Source organism: Miniopterus natalensis, chromosome X (genome assembly GCF_054644295.1).
Source record: "Miniopterus natalensis isolate mMinNat1 chromosome X, mMinNat1.hap1, whole genome shotgun sequence".
Taxonomy (NCBI): domain Eukaryota; kingdom Metazoa; phylum Chordata; class Mammalia; order Chiroptera; family Miniopteridae; genus Miniopterus; species Miniopterus natalensis.
Window position 1 is genome coordinate 74,462,537 of NC_142103.1, and position 17,747 is coordinate 74,480,283.

The following is a 17,747-nucleotide window of genomic DNA, read 5'->3' on the forward strand; positions in this document are numbered from 1 at the left end:
GGGTCTCCCTGCTGGTGTCAAAGGCTGGGTTTTTTTAAGTAACTTCAAAACCTTGTGGCTGATAGCTTCACAACCAATATCCCCACATCCACAGCTGACCACATCCACTACTGCAACCACGTGTGTGACACCAAACTCTCATGTGTCTGCCACTCTTCCTCCCTCCCTGACAAAATGTGGAAATGACCAAAGGACCTGCCCCCCAAAGACCACCAGACCACATAGATTAGGACAGTAAGTTGAGGCAACACAGAACCTCAAGGACATATTGAAGCAGCAGCAGGCATGACCATACCCCACTTCCCACATGGCACTCCCCACTGTGATCCTCCCATATGATCACCCTGTACACTCATTCCAAACAGGAGAACACTGCACGCAAGACACATCATTTATCATAGAGCTCTATTGTGGCATATAATAATAGGTACTCTATATAAATTAAATTAAAAATAAAGCTCCAGCAGGTTGCACAGGTTGGCTGTTAATAAATATATCTCTGGGTAATTGTGCCCCAAGACCAGCTCACGACCACTCTCCCTCGTCCAGAGAATTATACAAAAATAAATACAGGCTCAGGGGGAGGGGAGAAGGGAGGACATGCCCAGTTCCATTCTGAAAGTTCTCATTCCCACTATCCACCCATCCCCTGCTCCTCTCCACTGGTATCAACACAGGAGCTCTGTGCTGACTGGAGAGCTCAGGGACAGGGAGGCCTCTCACCAGTCGAGCATTCTCAGAAGTAAAGGATTCACTCACTGTACAGGCCACATGTCCCATCTGAACTCTCTGGGGGTGGTGCAGGGGCTACCCCTCCCCAGACCCCAGAGAGGAGGACACTCATTATTGCTGGTCCCACAAGCAGCTCCTACGAGAACCAGGCCAGAGAGAGGCACAGCACAAGCACCAGGAGGGACATACCACTGTTCAGAGCCACTGGGACCACCACCAGGCCAGCCAGGACCCCCAGAGTCTGGGTCAAGGGCTCCCAGAGCTGGGGAGGCAACACACACACACATTCTTCAGTGGCTGCTAGGGCAGGAGACTTCTTTGGGGACTCAAGGTTTAGGCCTGAACCTTCTTCATCCTGGGAGCTCACATGGGACATGACCAGGCTGGTAGGACAGATTTCAGCCCCCAAGGTACCAAGGAGGGTGAGATTTTGCCCCTGCAGGACTGGACCAGCTGGCTCCTTGCCAGATATAGGAACCAAGCTGTCTGCCCACTCAGTGGTGGACTCCATCCAGGATTCTGTCCCTCCTGGGAACCCAGTGACCCCAGATATCACCCTATTCATGTGCAAAGAGTCAGTGTCCTTGCACATCCCCTTCTCTGGAGCCCCAGTGAACTGACCCTCCGTACCCAGAACCACAGGACTGTCACATCCTGAGCCCTCTGCCCATGGGAGCCACACATCTCCCACAGTGGCTACCCCAGAATGGGCCCCAGAGAGGATTTCCGGAGGTGATTCCTTGGGGGTGTCCCCTTCTGGGCTAGAGGGTATCATGGAGAGCCCCTCTTCACCCTCTCCCTCCTCATCAGGGTCCTCAGTGTCCTTGATAAGCTCTACACCTCGCCCCAGCCGGGCATAGTGTAGTGTGATCTCCTCCGCCAGGGCACTGTTCAGGGCCCGCTCAGGTCCAGGCCACTTCAAGATCAGGTCTCGGTCCGTGAGTATGCCCAGGGGATGGCTGGGGGACACCCCCCCATCTGTGGAGCCCTCCCCACCATTTCCTGCCCCACCTGCAGCCACAGCAGCCCGCAGGCGGCTCAGGTGGGACAGGTAGAGCTGTTCCAGCTCCTGGTCAATGGAGTCCTCGCCAAGCAGCTCTTCCAACCCACTCATGACCTCCAAACCCTTGGGTGGCTCATCCATAGTAGCCCCTACCATGGGGTCCTTTCGGCCCCCTCCATTCTCGCTGGATACTTCCCACGCAGCCTCTACCTGTTGCTGACTAGGTTCCAGGAGAGGCCCAGCTGCCCCCTCACTTGCATCCGGCCCAGAGGCCTGGTCCCTGGGGGAGCCACCCAGGCCACAGAGAAAGGAGGAGGGGGGAATCCTGATGGCTGGTGTCTGGGGGACCTCTGTGAAAGCCATAGGTGGACTGTTTCTAGGGATGTCACCTTCCTCTGAGAGTTTGCCAGTCACTGTGACTTCAGAAACCTGGGGAGTGGAGAGAAAGGGAAGGAAATGAAGTAGAGGGGATGGAACAAGCAGAGACAGGGAGAACTGGTAACAGCACACACCCAACCCCATATGTGCTTCCAGGGAGAACTGGTAACAGCACACACCCAACCCCATATATGCTTCCAGATAAAAACTCCTTAAAGAGCCTTCTATAATTCTCTAAATCCCAAAGACTATGTCATCTATGTTAAAATAACAAAACCAGATGAAGTAAAAGGGGGCTTCCTCCAGATCATATAGCTGAGGTGAATACTGTTGGTTGGCCTACAAAACATATCCAGAACATTCACATGAATTTATGTAATTTTTATTTTTAAGAAAGTATTTCCTAGCTCTGTCCTTTAACAAAGCCTAGAAACAATGATCAATCTAGTAGCAACAAGCACACCTAGTCCCCAGATATAAATACCATTCTCCACTAAAAGGAACCAGGGCTCCTTAAATAAATGGCTGTTTCCAGGTTTGGGGCAGGTAAAGTACCAGACCAAGTCTGGGACATAATGCCATACCAGAATGAGAGGAAGTGCTCAAAGAGTGATGGGTGTGTGTCAAAAGGACTCTGGAGCAATCTAAATAAGCTTCCACTGGCCAGAGGGAGTTCGATTTAAAAATCAAAGAAATAAGGGCAATGGATTGAAACTCATCAAATATATTTAAAATTCATGAGTTAATAATGATATACCAAAACCAAAAATCCTTTATTTGGTCACCTTTGGAGAAGTTGATTTCTTCTGAAAACTCGTAAATAAAAAGGGAAAAAAATAAGTATTTATACAGGTTTTTCTATACAAACTATATACCTTCAAGGTATACACTGTCAAGGTAGCCAGACAGTTGATGTGAGAGTTTCTTTAGAGAAAAATTTCAGCTAATAAATAAAGCAGAAATAAGAGAATCAAACAGAATCAATTATATTTAAATTAATTTAATAATACATTATATCTAATAAATTTAATACAATTAATAGTTTAATTAAATTTAATTGATCAGAATAATAGAATTAATTAATTAATTAATTAAAAATTGAGTAAGACCTCTGGCCGGTGTGGCTCAGTTGGTTGGGCATCATCCCGTGCACTGAAGGGTCGTGGGTTCAATTCCCAGTCAAGGGAACATACCTGAGTTGCAGGTTCCATGCCGGGCCCAGGTCAGGGCACGTGGGAGAGGCACCCAATCCCTGTGTCTCTCTTACACCAAAGTTTCTCTCTCTCTCCCTCTCCCTTCCTTTCTCTCTAAAAAATCAATTTTTAATTTTTTTTTAATTGAGTAAGAAATGTGTTTCCACATGGATGCAATCAGCCAAATCCAGACTGTGGGAAACTACAGGAAAAACAAGTTTTCTTGAACAAAGAAATTGCAAGAAAAGTGAGGGAGATTTTAAAAATCTAAAACAATCCATCAACCAAATGCAATGTGTTGACATTGTTTGGATCCTTTAAAAGACTTATGAGCTACGTGGATGCTGTTGGTGATTACAATTTGTATATTAAAGTGTATCAGAAAAAAGACTTATGAGATAAGGAAATTTGAACATTGACCAAATATTTGATGACTGAGGAATTGTTAATTTTCTGAAGTGTGACAATGGTACAGTATTTTTTAAGGGTTATTAACTTTATGAGATACGAACTAAAGTATTTATGGATGGAAAAATGTCTGGATTTTTTCCAAAATAATTCCATAGAGAAGGGGAGGGGAGAGGAGGGGAGGATGGGGTATTAAAAGTAGAAATGGACATGTGTTGAAATTTGTTGAAGCTGGGTGATGGGTATATGTGGGTTTATTATACTAGTCTCTTTACTTTTACCTATACTTGAAAATTTTTGTAATAAAAAGTTAACATACATCTCCTGAATCTCTCTCTCCTCCTCGCTGTCAGCACTGCCATCACTCACCTGGACGACTGCAGTAGCATCCTCCTCACAGCCCCCCTGCTTCCAGCCCCCACTCCTATACTCTATTTCCCTCACAGCAGCCAGAGAGAGCCTGTTAAATCCTAAGCGAGGTCATGGCCCTTTTCAGCTCATAACCCTCCCATGGCTCCCTTTTCAGAATAGAAGACGAGTCTTCCCCATGGCCCATGAGGCCCTATACAACCTGTCCCTGCCATCTCTCCAACCTCATCTCCATCTGCTCCCCCTCACACACTGTTGCTTGCTGTTCCTCACACAAATTAGTCATGGCCCTGCTCTAGGACTTTGCACTTGCCTGGGATGTTTTTCCCCTAGTTATCCAGGTGGCTTACTCTCTCATCTTCTTCAGATCTTTGCTCTAATCTCACTTCCCTGGCCACTCTAAAATCTAAAGCTGCAAACTTGTCCCCACCCCACCCCGTTCTCTCTCTTTATTTCCCTCTCTCCCTCCCCCCCCTCCCTATCCCTCTATTTTTTTCCTTAGCACTCATCATCATCTAGAACACTGCCCTGGAGGGATAGCTCAGTTGGCTAGACCATTGTCCCAATATGCCAAGGTTATAGGTTCGATCCCCAGTCAGGACACATACAAGAAGCAACCAATGAATGCAGAAATAAGTGGAACAAGTTGAAGTTTGTCTCTGTCTCTCCCCCTCCCTCCCCCCTCCAAAAAAAAAAAAAATATATATATATAAAATAAAATACTATATATTTTTCTATTATTCTGTGTCACTCCACTAAAATGTAAGTAAGCCCCACAAAGACAGCATTTTTGGTCACTACCATATTCCCAGCATTGCTAACAGTGCTTTGCACACACCAAGCATTCAATAAATATTTGCTAAGTTAACGAATGACATTAAGATAAGCCCAGGTAAATAACTGCATTCTACCCCTCCACCATCAAGTTCGTATTTAGGGGATCTCCCTCCAACCTAAGGTGGACCCAGAGCAAGTCAGCCCTACCACCCGGCCTCCCATCAGGTTGTCTGTCCAGAGGCTTCCAGGGCCTGCTTACCTGAAGTGTCATCTGTGGCCATGGACGGAGAGGGGTGGGAGCCACCAGGGGACCTACTGACTGCTGGACATCAGGATGCTCTGCTGGAGAGAAGGGAAGCATTGGGGTGAGGCAGGTTGACAAGCAGGCCTGGTTTGGTTAACAAAATCTGTTCTAGTCAATAGGAAGTTTTGCCCCTGAAGCTTTCTGTGACAGTCTAAGGCAGAGGTGCCTCTTAATTTGTATAGAAAGGAAAGGGGGAGGAAAAAAGAAATGGTAAATATAAGCTAAAACTCCCACCACCTGCCAACTGCTTACCGACAGCAGGGGTATTATCATCCATCCTCTTCATCCTCAGCTCTTCCTCGTTAGACCTGTGGGGCAGAGAAGAGAATGCATGGATCTGATGCCCTGAGAAGCCAGTTCTGCCACCCACCAGCAACGTCTGAGCCCCTGTCATGGCCACCCTCACCTGACAGCTGCTGTTCTCTCTTCTGCTGTCTCCTTCTATCCTGATTATAAAAGTCCTACACATTCATTGTAAAAATTTTACAAAATACAGGAAAGCATAAAGCAATAAAAAGTGACACATTAGCCAGAGGCAACCACCATTACCATTTTGGAAAATTAATTCCAGACATTCTATGAAACTGTTTAGATTCTGCAGACATAATTTCACACTGTCTTTGTCCACTTAACAGTAAGAAGCACCATTATATACTTCAGTAAACATCTGAAATGGCTGCTTACTACTCCTATCATATGGGCTCGCCATAAGGTATGTAACCATTCCCATCCTTCTGAACAGCTAGTTGTTTCTTCCATTTTACTTTCACAAAGCAGGCTTCAACAGAAATCATTGGGTATAGCTTTATGAACAATTTGGATCATTTCTTTAGGGTATCTTCCTAGCTATGGAGGAAAACCCATCTTTTCCAAGAAAGGGCAGGTGAGGACTGTGGGACACAGGAAGCAGCAAAAGGGAGAAGGTGACTGGTGACCAGGAAAGAGGTCAGAAGGAAGTAACCCAGGGTCATAGAGGCCTGGGTCCCACTACCAACCCTCCTCCCACCACCATATCAGCCAAGCAAGGCACCTAACCTCCCTTAGCCTCCCTGCCCCCTCACCTTAAAATACAGCACAGAGGATCCAGGATGTGCACACCAAGCACAGGGCAGTCAAGAGAAATGAGGACATCAAGCCAGACACCAGGCCTGGTACACAACACTGGCTGAATCAACTGTAGATGTTTGTTGGTCTTGGTCCTCCTTCACCAGGCAAATCAGACCTCAAGGTCTGAGTGGCATAAGCCAAGTGTATTTTAGCCAGTCCCTGCCTGGTGTGAGGTCACAGGGATCATGGGGAAGTCACTGTTCTCATATGAGTATCAAGTGTTAACAGATTAAGGCAGTGAGGGAAGCATTAGCTAAAACATGTGCAGAAATCTGACAGGAGCTGAGGCAATTGCTCAGACCTTTCTCTACCTAGAAGTAATTTGATGATGTTGACATTTCTGAAAATGATTGCAATTTTTTGAAAACACGTAATCTATTACCTTTACAGAAACAGAATATCACTAGCTGACCCAAATGCAGTAGTTACTATGGTGTTAGGCACTGTACTAAGTGTTCCACATATACTATTAATTAAATCCTCACAGCAACCCTATGAGATAGGTACGTCTAATCCTCTGAAGTAGGCAATATTATTATCATCTTACAGATGATGAAATGGAAGCTAAATGGCTCAAGGTAAGCAGTGAGGATCGAAACCCAAGCCTTCCAACTCCTAAGTCTGCGCACAACAAACTGCTGCTACTTGGATGAGGTATACTGGAATCTTTCATGAACCCCATCTCCAATCCTTTCCAGGAGTAGAAAGAGGGAGACAGCAATAATAGATAGCAATAAGATCCCTACCTCCTCCTTCATCCAGGTTTTTCTTTAGACCTGCCTTTTAACCCATATTCATTCCCAGCTTCCCTGCCTTCACAGGACGTGGCTAGGAAACCACCAGACACAGAAGTGGCTGCAAGAACTGCTTTTTATTAGCACCCTTAGGGAAAACTTGAACTATATAGGTGGATCTAGAGTCTGGAAGCTCCCAAAGGAAGGTGTGTCTTTCTCCATGGACTAGGGCTCATGTGTCCCACCAGAGGTCTTTGGATGAGAATACAGTCAAATCTTGGTTCTCGAATGTCTCCCATCTAGAACAATTCATTTCTCAACCCAGCAACCCTTTCATGCTGATTACCTGTATGATCAGTCACGGGTCTCTCAGGGAACAAACAAAGGAGAGAATGCATGAGTATGAGTCAGTTTACCACTAACTCTCACATTGTTAACATCTCCGGAAATTGTGCTGTGAATATTTTCATGGGTTTTTGGTTTTTGTTTTTTTGCTTTTGTTGCTGCTTATGATTAAATTTTCATCTTTTACTGTACATTTCATTTCCTTTTTGTTAAATTTTCATTTCATTATGTGTGGGGGGGGTCTGCTAATCCTCATCTGAGGATATTTTTTTCATTGATTTTTAAAAAGTGGAGGGAAGGGAGGGAGAGGAAAAGAGAGAAACATCAATGTGAGAGAGACATATTGATTGGTCGCCTCCCGCACACACCCTGACTGGGGCTGGGTATCGAACCTGCAACCCAGGTATATGCCCTTGACTGGGAATCGAACCTGACACCCTTCAGTGCTCAGCTAACACTCTAATCACTGAACAACACTGGCCAGGGCTCTTTTTTTTAAAGTGTTTGTTTATAGACTGGACAGTGCATTAGACATGTACTGTATATAAGAAAGGTTAAAACAGGGAATCACTTGGAGGTCTGGAGTGGATTAATTCAATTTACATTATTTCTAATGGGAAAAAATGATTCAATTTTCTAACAGTCTTCCAGAACAAATTAAGTTCGAGAACCAAGGTTCCACTGTTCTACAGGGCCTAGAGTGGGTGACACCAGAAGCCCAGCCATCAACTCCTGCCCATCATGGATAAGAAAGGGAGCTTCGGAGCAAACGGACTTGGTCCTGCACCAGTCCCTTCAGTGGCTGTAAAATCCAGGTCTTTGGATTTGTGGTCCAACAGGACTTCTGCTAACTTCTTTTGCTGGTGTAGTCCTTCATTAAAGAAAAGGTCCTCTTCCCAGGGTCTTCTAAAGCAAGCTTCTTCAAGAAGACCCACAGACAGATGGGAAGGGGCAGGACTAGGCAAGCTGTCCCCTGCCATGGGCCCAGAGCTGACATACACAACCACCAGGCTTCTAAAAGCCATTCTAGAGTCCTATATGTATGTGAGAGAGAAGCAAGAGGAGGTGGGAGGAGGATTCAGGACATAGCCAACCAGCAGGAAAAGAACTCCACAGTTCAGTTGAAGGAGAAAGAAAAACAAATACAAAACAAATTCTTCAGCCCCCAGAGATTCTCTTTCATAGCCGAGGAGGGTAAGAAAAGGGGTAACATCCAAAAATCAGGTCAAGCAATTCAGCCAGCCCCAAGATCCATGAAGTCAGCAAAAGTGCACAAGTCACTCCCTATCTCCAAAGTCAGAGATGAAAGCAAAAGGCACAAGTATCTACTGTTCACCTCTTCCATGGGCCCTCTTCATTGATACACTAAGTCATTTGAAAACCTTCACACCTGTCCTTCAAAACAACACCCTTCCCTTTTTACAAACATGGAAACTGAGGCTCAAGAAACCGTGTCTCTACATTCACAAACTACACAGCACAATGATAACACCCAAAGAGGGCTCCATTTTGAAGACAGTGTTTGAAACCGTGAGCTTAAAACAAAGGAAAACCTAAAACACCCTTGAACTGTCTTTCACAGTAAACAAGAAGGTTGGCAGTGATATGATTTGAGGGCAGCTATGACTTTAATCAAAAGGAAGATGGTGAGAGAAATGGTGTACCAATGTATACTGACTCACTGATCAGTAACAGAGAAGAGGGGTTCTTAGAAAAATAGAGAGGGAAGAGATTAAGAACAAAACTGTACCTCCAGTGTGCTTACTAATTTTCGAGAAGGAAACCTGCTCTTTTGGCACCAGCCCCACAAATGCCACATGGTGATCTCAAGGGCAATGGGCAATAGTGGGCTGGAACACACAGGCCTAGGGACATCTTGGACATGCATCCTTTGGTTCTCACAAGAACTAGTCAACAGTGTAGCTTAGAAGGGGCCTGCACGCCAGTCTTCTGGGTATGAAAATTCTTCCTGCCATCAGGAAACTCAATGGCCACTGACCTCAGATGGCACCCAGAGAAACCAGGGGGTGAGATTTCAGAAAGAGGTGCCATTAGCCCCAGCCTAGGTCAGCCAAGACAGAATAAAATAGTGAATCTCCAGGCAGAGTGAGCAAGCAAGGGTTGACAACCACCATGGGAAAGAGCAAAGCAGACTTTCAGAGCAGTCACATCACTGCCATCACCACCACCCAAATCCTTCATGAGCACCCCCAACGCTCAGGTTTTCAAAGAACTTGGCCAGCCCAAAGTGGGTCACGCACTGAAACCCAAAGGGAAACTCAACAGACCCCAGCTCAACCTGAAGATAAGGCTGACTATTTTGGGGAGAGGAGGCGGGGGAGGGGGGCAGGTGGCTTTAGAATTCAGAAACCTGCCCTGTGATACTTGGAATCCCAGTTACCCTGAGCCATCTGCTTTCTGAAAAGCACAGGGTTTGAAGGTGGCTGTGAAAACCACCAAGTTATGTGGGGCATTGCTGTCTTTCCCAGCTAGTCTGTGTGTCAACTCTGGGACTTAGGGACAATCCAGTAGGGTGGAGAGAGGGGAGCAGTTTATTGTGCTATGAGCTTCTTTTACAGCAGTAACTTCATTCATCTGGCTGTGACCCACACTAAGAAACACATTGTACATCATAGCCCAGCACACCCTATGCATGTGTAAAAATATATATACATATAACTGAGAAACACTTACCTTTAGTACGTTGTGATGTAGATTATTTCCTATACTAGTTCTCTTTTTAAGTGTTTGTTGGAATCCAGTAAATTGATTTCATATCTCAACAAAGGATCATGACATGTAATTTTGAATGAACCCAGCTCTGCCACCTACCAGCTGTGTGATCTGGAGCAAGTTACTGAACCTCTCTATGCCTCAGTTTCTTCATCTGTGAAGAGGGAATAATAGTAATACCTACCTCAGAGAGCTGGATTGAGGAACTATGGGAAAATTGTCTATAAAGTGCTTAACAGTAATCCCCTCTGCTTTCCCACTGAGGGAAATGAGGCTCTGAAAGGGAAAGTAACTTGCCCAGCATTGCCCAGCTGGTAAAACACATCACTTAACCTGATACAGAAGTTAAAATCTGGGCCACTACAGCAGGACTGCCCCAATGCAGATCCCAGCTCTGCCACATTTGTAGCATGAGGCCTCAGGCCCATGTCCTTAGCTATGATGCCCTACCAGTTTTCCATGGATTAAAAGAGGATCACTTTCACACTAAGTCCTCACCCTCCCAACAACTAAGATGACCCCTGACCCATCCTGTTTCAACTTTGATTGTTCTGGTTTCCCCTAAGGCTGTGGTAAGTAGGTTGGGTTCCCATCCATTCAGCTACAGGTGCACCTGAAAAATAATTGAGGCCTCACTGTGCACCCACCCGGTGGTGACAGATCCTGGAGATGCAATGGTGAGCAAACCCAACTAGGAAGCTTACAATTTACTGTGAAGAAAGACATCAAAAAAAAAAATACTCACACTCATTCTTTCAACAAACATTTATTGAGCACCGTTAAGTGCCAGGCACCATGGCAGACCCTGCAGGAATACAGAGGTGAATAAAAGCGGACCATGTCCCTACCCCTCACGGAGCTTACAGTCTAGCAGGGCAGAGGGTCATCCAATAATCCCCTAATGAAGGTCTAACTACAAACTGAGGTCAGTTCCTTCAGAAAAGGAAAGAAATGTCCTAGAACAAGGGGATCCTGGTCCAGAGAGCGCTTAGGATGTTTAGAAGGAAAACAAGTGAAGGAAGGGGGAAGGGAGTGAGAAGCTGCTCAAAACACTGTGTGGGAAGTAATGGATTCAATCTTGAACAAGGGTAGTTTGAGGCATCTTTGGGACATCAATTAAGTGGAGACACTGAGTTTGAATATCTGAAGCTAAAAGAAAGGACAAGGAGAAAGAGAAGTGCCAGGAAGTTAAGAGGAAAAGCAGCAGAGTGTGGTCCCAAGGCAAGGGAAGAAAGTGTTTTAAGTAGGAGTGCTCAACCACTTCAAGAAGAAAAACCAAAAACCCACCTATGGAATCTGATAGATGCAGGGGGCAGAAGCAAGTGGAGAAGCAAGTGCAGGCAACTCTTTACAGGAGGGTCAGCAATGAAGGGGAGCATGATTTAGGTACTGGCCAGCAGCAGTGTGGACAGAGGTGGGATCAAAGGACAAATTTTTAAGACAGTAGAGATGCTGACATGTATAAAGGCTGACAGAGGATCAGGTGAGGAGAGCAGTGAAAAGCTGCTGGGAGAAAAAGAAACTGATTATGTCACGTTCTGGAGGAAATGGCAGAAATGGAACCCAGAGCATGAGTGGAGGAACTGGCCTGAGGGAAGAAAGGGCCCCCTCCTCTCCTATAAGATAAAGGAGAGAAAACAGTTTGGAGGTGTGGGGGCTGAAAGTTGTAGGGAGCTCCATTCTTATGGCTTCTATTTGTTTTTTTGAAGCAGGAAGTAAAGTCTGAAGGTAAAGAACATTTGAAAGAATCACATCAGGAAGGAGACAAAAATGGATCAGAAAAACAGGACTGCCAGGCAGGGTGGAAAATGATCCTGAATTTGTGATGCTGCTCATCTGCTCTACTACATGACATTCTCTAACAAGGCTTGCCTGCTTGGCTGATGGGTGCTATGAAAAAACCCGGGCCTGCAGAGTTTGGAATGAACAGGCTTCCCAGAGGAAGCACTCTTAGAACCAAAGGATCAAAATGAGACTGCAAGGGGCACAGGACCAACATTCCTAGTGACGGAAACAGCATGGACAAAGGCACTGAGGCAGGAAGGGGCAAGGCACCTTGGAAAGACCATGGTGACAGCTCAGATGGCAGAGGACAGTGTGATGTGAGACTAGTAGCCACAGAGGCTAGATTGGGGGAGAGGGCAGGGGATGCCTGAAGGCCATTCTGAGGCTTTCTTGGTCTTTGTTTTAAAAGGAGCAGGACCCTTCCTAAGGGTATTAAACCAAGGCAGACTAGGAAGGCTCCTCCCCACACCAGCCCTGGGACTTTGGACTCTGGGAACCTCAGTTTGCTCATCTGGGAAAAAGGGATAAAAAGGTCTATCTCACCAGGAACGCTGAAAGGATTAGATGACACTACATGCAAATAGCCAAGCGAATAGCCCTCTGCCAGGTCTCAAATGACAAGCCGTCTGTACCTGTCCCTTTCCACCCAGTTCTACCACAAGAGCCCTCTGACATCTCAGTGCCAGCCTGTGTCTTTTTCCCTATTTGAACCTAGCACTGTGCCCAGCACACAGCAGGCCCTCAATAAATGCTTGCTGATGGATCATCTCTAAGCCTGAGGGTTATCAAAAGCCTGATCCAGCAACTCAGGGAATGCAGCCATTTCAGTTTCTAAGTGGTATCCCAATGGCTACCATCAACTTCTCCCCTGCTTTCACCTGATGTGGCTGCACCCAGTGCACAATGGGCCTGCAGCCAACACTTCCTGAATAGGAAGACCTCTAGGACAGGGCTCCAGCAGGTTAAGGCTATCTCCAGAGACCCTCCAACATTTTCCAAGAGGTCTGGGTCTCAGGGGGCAGCTGTTCTTCAACAGCGCTCCAAGTCACCAGTAGCACACAGGTTTTAAAACAATAATAAGTTGAAATGTACTCGCCAAGAAAGCCACCAACCTACAAAGAAAATTTTATCGCTGATCTTGCAATGAGCACCAACCTCCTCTTTGCAAGAGCTGAGATCAAAAGATAAAGAAGCTATCAAAAAGCCATCTGCCCACTTAAAATAATATCACAAGTCATGTTAGGAACCACAGACCTGGGGCCAGATACCAAAACAATTGTCTGAACGGGCTGCTTCAATTTCTCCTTAAAACCACTCATGTATTTTAAAAGAAAAACACCCTCTCCACCCACCTTGGCCCTGGCAAGCTTTTGATTTCTCTGTTCCCTTCCTTTCACACTCTAAAATGACCAAACTCCATTTACCCAAACTGTTGCATCTTACAGACAGGGCTCCCACAACAGCCGGCTGGAATGGCAACTTAGGAGGTGATTCTGGTACAATGGAACAGCTCAGTATCTTGGATCTGGGCGATGGCTACACAAAGGCACAGATATGAAAAACTCCACTGAGTACACTTAAGATCAGTACACTTTATGTAGCTATCCTTCAATAAAGAAGAAAAAAAAAGAAAAAAAAAGGAAGGGCAAAGCATAACATGCTAGGAACACCAGGAGCAAAATGTAGAATCTGTCCTGAATCCTATCAGGGCCTTCAAGAGGAGTTGTTTAAAAAAAATTGTCCCTATGCCCTGGCCAGTGTGACTCAGTTGGTTGAGCATCATCCCATGTACCAAAATGTTGTTGGTTTGATTCCTGGTCAGGGTACATGCTAGGTTGCAGGCTCGATCCCTGGTGGACGGCACGCAGGAGGCAGCTGATCAACGTTACATCGATGTTTCTCTCTCTCTAAAAATCAATAAACTATTCTTTTTAAAAATAATAAAATAATAAAAAATAAAATTGCCCCTAGCATCTCCTCCCCGGTCTTAGCTGAGTGAACTTGAACAAGATGGCTTACCTCCCTGAGCTACCTCTTTCCCCCTCTATTAAATGGGGATAATCAAAGCACCTATAGCACACAGCATGCACAGCAGGACTCAGGAGAGAATGCACTCAAAGCTCTTAGCACAGATATCAGTACATGCCAGCCACTGTTATCATTTGCAACTACCACCATGCTTCAGTTACCTTGCCCATGTTTGCTGCATCCAATCCAACCACACAAAGTGACTGTCATTCCCCTTTAGCAGATGAGAAAACTGAGGCAAGGCCACGCAGCTGGTGACAGGCAGAGCAGAGTTTGGGAGGAGAATCCAAGAAACTGTATGTGTGATTCTCTGAGTACTAATACTAGCTAACACCTATATGGCACTACTATGAGCCAGGCTAGGTTCTGAGTGCTTTTACTCACCTCCTGTGAAGTAGGCATTATAATTATGTTTTGCAGAGGAACAACGCAGTTGGCCAAGGTTACAAGGCCAATATAGATGGTGGACCTGGGATTTGAACCCAGGCGCTAATTTGAATCCACACTCTTAACACTGTAAGGAAAGCCATGCTGCCTGTCCCCCCTCAGACTAAGTCTCAGGTTACTGTGGGGCGCACAGGTCGGTGAGTGGGTGCTTGCCTACTTGCTCAAGTACCCAGGCACATCTGCTCACCAACCAAGCTAGGCCATCCTGAACCATTCACAGTCTAAGGCCTTGACAGGAACACAAACATCTTGCTGCAGCCAGAGGCTTCTGATCCAGCATATACAAGGTCCAAAGAGCACTTTCCCATTCCCATTTCCAGTCCTCTCACAGCCAGGGAGATATATTTCCCATGCATGCATGGAGAATATACCTATCTCATACTAGACTTAGGTAACCCCAAAAATAACCAGGCCTATCTGCTACCCTTGAAGAGCTTGATAGAGAAAACCTAGAAGAATCTTCTCTCAGGTCCTCCTGGGGTTAACTGGTTTTTTCTCCCAGGCCCTGCATAGTCACAGGTGTTATGGCAAAAACAGAGGACAAGAGCTTCAAGTCCAGGCACATCTGGTTCCACCTCTGCCGGAGCCAATGCTTCCCTGTGAGAGCATGAGCTCAGCCACTCACCTCCCTGAGCCACAGGCCTCAGACTAGATTAGAGAATAACAGTAAAGAGAGTGCACAGGCTTTAAGGTTAGTCATGGCCGAAATGGAAAAGCCAGGCGCCAACACTTCCTTAACCAGTTTGTCTCTCTGGAACTCTGGTTTCCTGCTGTGTCAAATGGGGATCAGATTCCCCACCACCACACTACCATGTCACTGCAGTTCTCTCCACTCCATCACACTATCATTCACATCAAGCTCATTCCCACCGCAGGACCTTTGCACTTGCTGTACTCTCAGCCTAGAACACCCTTGCTCCCATATGTGGGCATAAATGCTCCTCTTTATCATTCAGGACTCAGTTTAAATGGCACCTCCTCATGAAAGCCCTCCCTGTTTCCTTTTCTACAAACTCTCTTCCTCCGTTTCCTCCGTATCTGTGCATAATTCTACTTATCATCCAGGGCTCACCTCTTCAACAGCCCTCCCTGAACACCCTGGCTAAACCAGGTACTCCTTCCCAAACTTTCTCCCATTACTCAATTTTACTTTCTTCTCAGCAGCTAATCTTATCCCTATGTTTCTTATCTGCTTGTTTGTTTTTTCCAACTGTCTCCCACAGGAAACTGTATGATTCTTGAGGGCAGGAAAAAAATGTCTGTCTTGTTCAGGGCTTTACAGTGGAGTTCAATAAATGAATGAATAAAACCCCAGTAATACAGAGCCTAGCACATGTTTGGCCTCCATTACTCTTTGACTGACTGACTGAATGCGCCCTCCTCCCTGTCCTGGAGAGCAGGCCTGAGGGGTTCCTGGGTCAGGATGCTTGTCCTCCATCCTAGACACAGCCCTGCGTCTGCGGAGGTGGCGCTGGCAGACATTACCTGCGCCTCACCGGCTTCATGCAGCTCTTCAGCTGCTTGGCCTCAGCCTCCACCGGACCCTGGGACTCGGGCTGTGGATCCAGCTGCGGCAGCTGCTGCTGCTGGGGCAGCCCTTCAGCGTCAGTGGGTGTGGGAGCGGGTGCAATCCGGAGCAGGACTGTGTAGTTGCGGCCGTGGTTGTTGGCCCAGAAAATGCCCTCGGGGGTCTCATAGCGCACCACGAAGTCCAGGCGCGCCCCATCGCCCGCACCCTCAGCAAAGGGCAGCTGGAAGGCAAAGCGGTCAGTGCGGCCACCGTCGTCGGGCGAGGAGGCGCATGCCTGGCCAGAGACCAGGCCAAGGCCTGGATCCAGGATGGGATCTCCGGTTCCTGGTCCTGCCGTTCCTGCCCCCGGCGGGTTGCGCGGGACGTAGCGCGCAGGGTGGTCGCAGAAAGAAGCCCAGCCGTCGTGTGAGGCCCGCACGTGCACCGCCTTCTCGAAGGAGCGGTTCAGCACCCGCACCAACCCGCGCAGCACCGGAGGGCGCCCCCCAGGCACCCACACCCCGGAACCCCCGGGGACCGCTCCGGGAGGCGGCAGCAGCGCCTCCAGCTCCACCATGACGCGCCCCAAGCGCTCCAGACGGCCTGGTGCAGGCGGCAGCGAAAATGTGGGCACCACGTAAAAACCCCCGCCAGCAGGGACGGGGCACAGCGGTGAGGGCTCGGGCTCAGGCTCGGGCTCGGGCTGGGGCTCGGGCTGGGGCTCGGGCTCAGGGCAAGCCTCCTCTTCCTCCTCCCCTTCATCCCCATCCTCGCCATCGTCGTCCTCATCAGCCCCGCCGCCATCGCCATCTTGCCCGGCCACCGCCGCCATCTTGCCCGCCCCGGGCCCGCCCCACGGCCGGTAGCAGCGCAGCTGCGCCAGCGGTAGCCCCAGGGCCTCGTCGGCGAACAGCACCCTCCGCGGGGCCACCGCTGCCTCAGCAGAGGTGCGGGGCTCGCCCGCGGCTGGCGAGGGGGGCGCAGGAGGCCGCAGCGGGGGCTCCACAGGGGCCGTGCGCGCCATATCGGCGGCGGCGGCGGCACCGACGGCACCGGCGGCGGGACCGGCGGGGGCAGGGCCTGGAGACGTGGACAACCAATGGGAAGGCCCGCGCGGAGGGGACCGGCTCTCTGAGGCCGTAGGCGGTGACATGAAGACAGGTGTATCAGACAGCCAATGGGGAGTCACGCACCGGTGACATAGGCGGTGAATCAAGTGCAGGAGAAGCACGCAGCCAATAGGGATGTCCGAGAGTGGGCGGTGTAAGAGGCTGGGCGATCTGTGAATCAATGGAGAGGCCTGAATGGGGGTGGTGTAGGGCCTGGGATGAAGAGAGAAGTAGACCAACTAGTTGGGAAGCATGAGCGGGATTGGCATCTGGGCGGCAGGGTAAATGGAATGGCTACAGGCGATGGGGGCAGCAGGCAGCGAACAAAGGAAGCCCGAAAAGTAGGCGATCCCAGGGTTGCGTAGGTAGGTAGAGGGATGGAAGCTGGAGACAGCGAACAGCCAATGGGAGCTGCGCGCCGGTGCGTTAGAAGAGGAAGCCTTCAAGGGGCGGTGCCAGGGCGGAACTAGCCTATTTGGAGACCAGAAGGAGCCAGAGAGGCGGTGTGTGAGTGCCTCGGGGGCGGGACTGGGGGGATAGAGCCAATAGGGATGGGCGATGAAGACAGTAGCAGGGAAGAGAGATTACAGATAACCAATGGGGAAGCCATAGCTAAGTGGAGCCTTCAAAGAGTAGTGCAGATGGACACGGAGGCGAGATAGGAAAGAACAGAGCCAACCGGGGCGTTATAGGTGCTGTGAAGGAGGGATAAAGAGCCAATAAGGAAGCCAAAGGAGAGGACCGTGCGTGGGTAGTCTGGGCTGTAGGGTGGTCAAGTAACAAAA

The 17,747-nt window shown here is 48.2% G+C and overlaps 1 protein-coding gene across 1 annotated transcript; it reads right to left on the bottom strand.

Annotated features, from left to right (window-relative positions):
- Positions 1 to 388: 388 nt before the first annotated feature.
- PPP1R3F (protein phosphatase 1 regulatory subunit 3F) lies at positions 389 to 16,877 on the bottom strand. The gene is made up of 4 exons (XM_087829302.1): positions 15,829 to 16,877; positions 5,417 to 5,472; positions 5,120 to 5,202; positions 389 to 2,164 (listed from the first exon to the last, which is right to left on the bottom strand). The coding sequence occupies exons 1-4, from the start codon at positions 16,875 to 16,877 to the stop codon at positions 869 to 871; spliced, it is 2,484 nt and encodes an 827-aa protein (XP_087685428.1). The 3' UTR covers positions 389 to 868.
- Between the last annotated feature and the right edge of the window lie 870 nt (positions 16,878 to 17,747).

Excerpts from the sequence above, each read along its gene's own strand:
- PPP1R3F (XM_087829302.1), bottom strand. The coding sequence starts at position 16,877 with ATGGCGCGCACGGCCCCTGTGGAGCCCCCGCTGCGGCCTCCTGCGCCC. Across the intron at positions 5,473-15,828 it reads ATGAAGCCGGTGAGGCGCAG|GTCTAACGAGGAAGAGCTGA; the intron begins GTAATGTCTGCC and ends TCTGCCCCACAG. Across the intron at positions 2,165-5,119 it reads GGCCACAGATGACACTTCAG|GTTTCTGAAGTCACAGTGAC; the intron begins GTAAGCAGGCCC and ends TCCACTCCCCAG.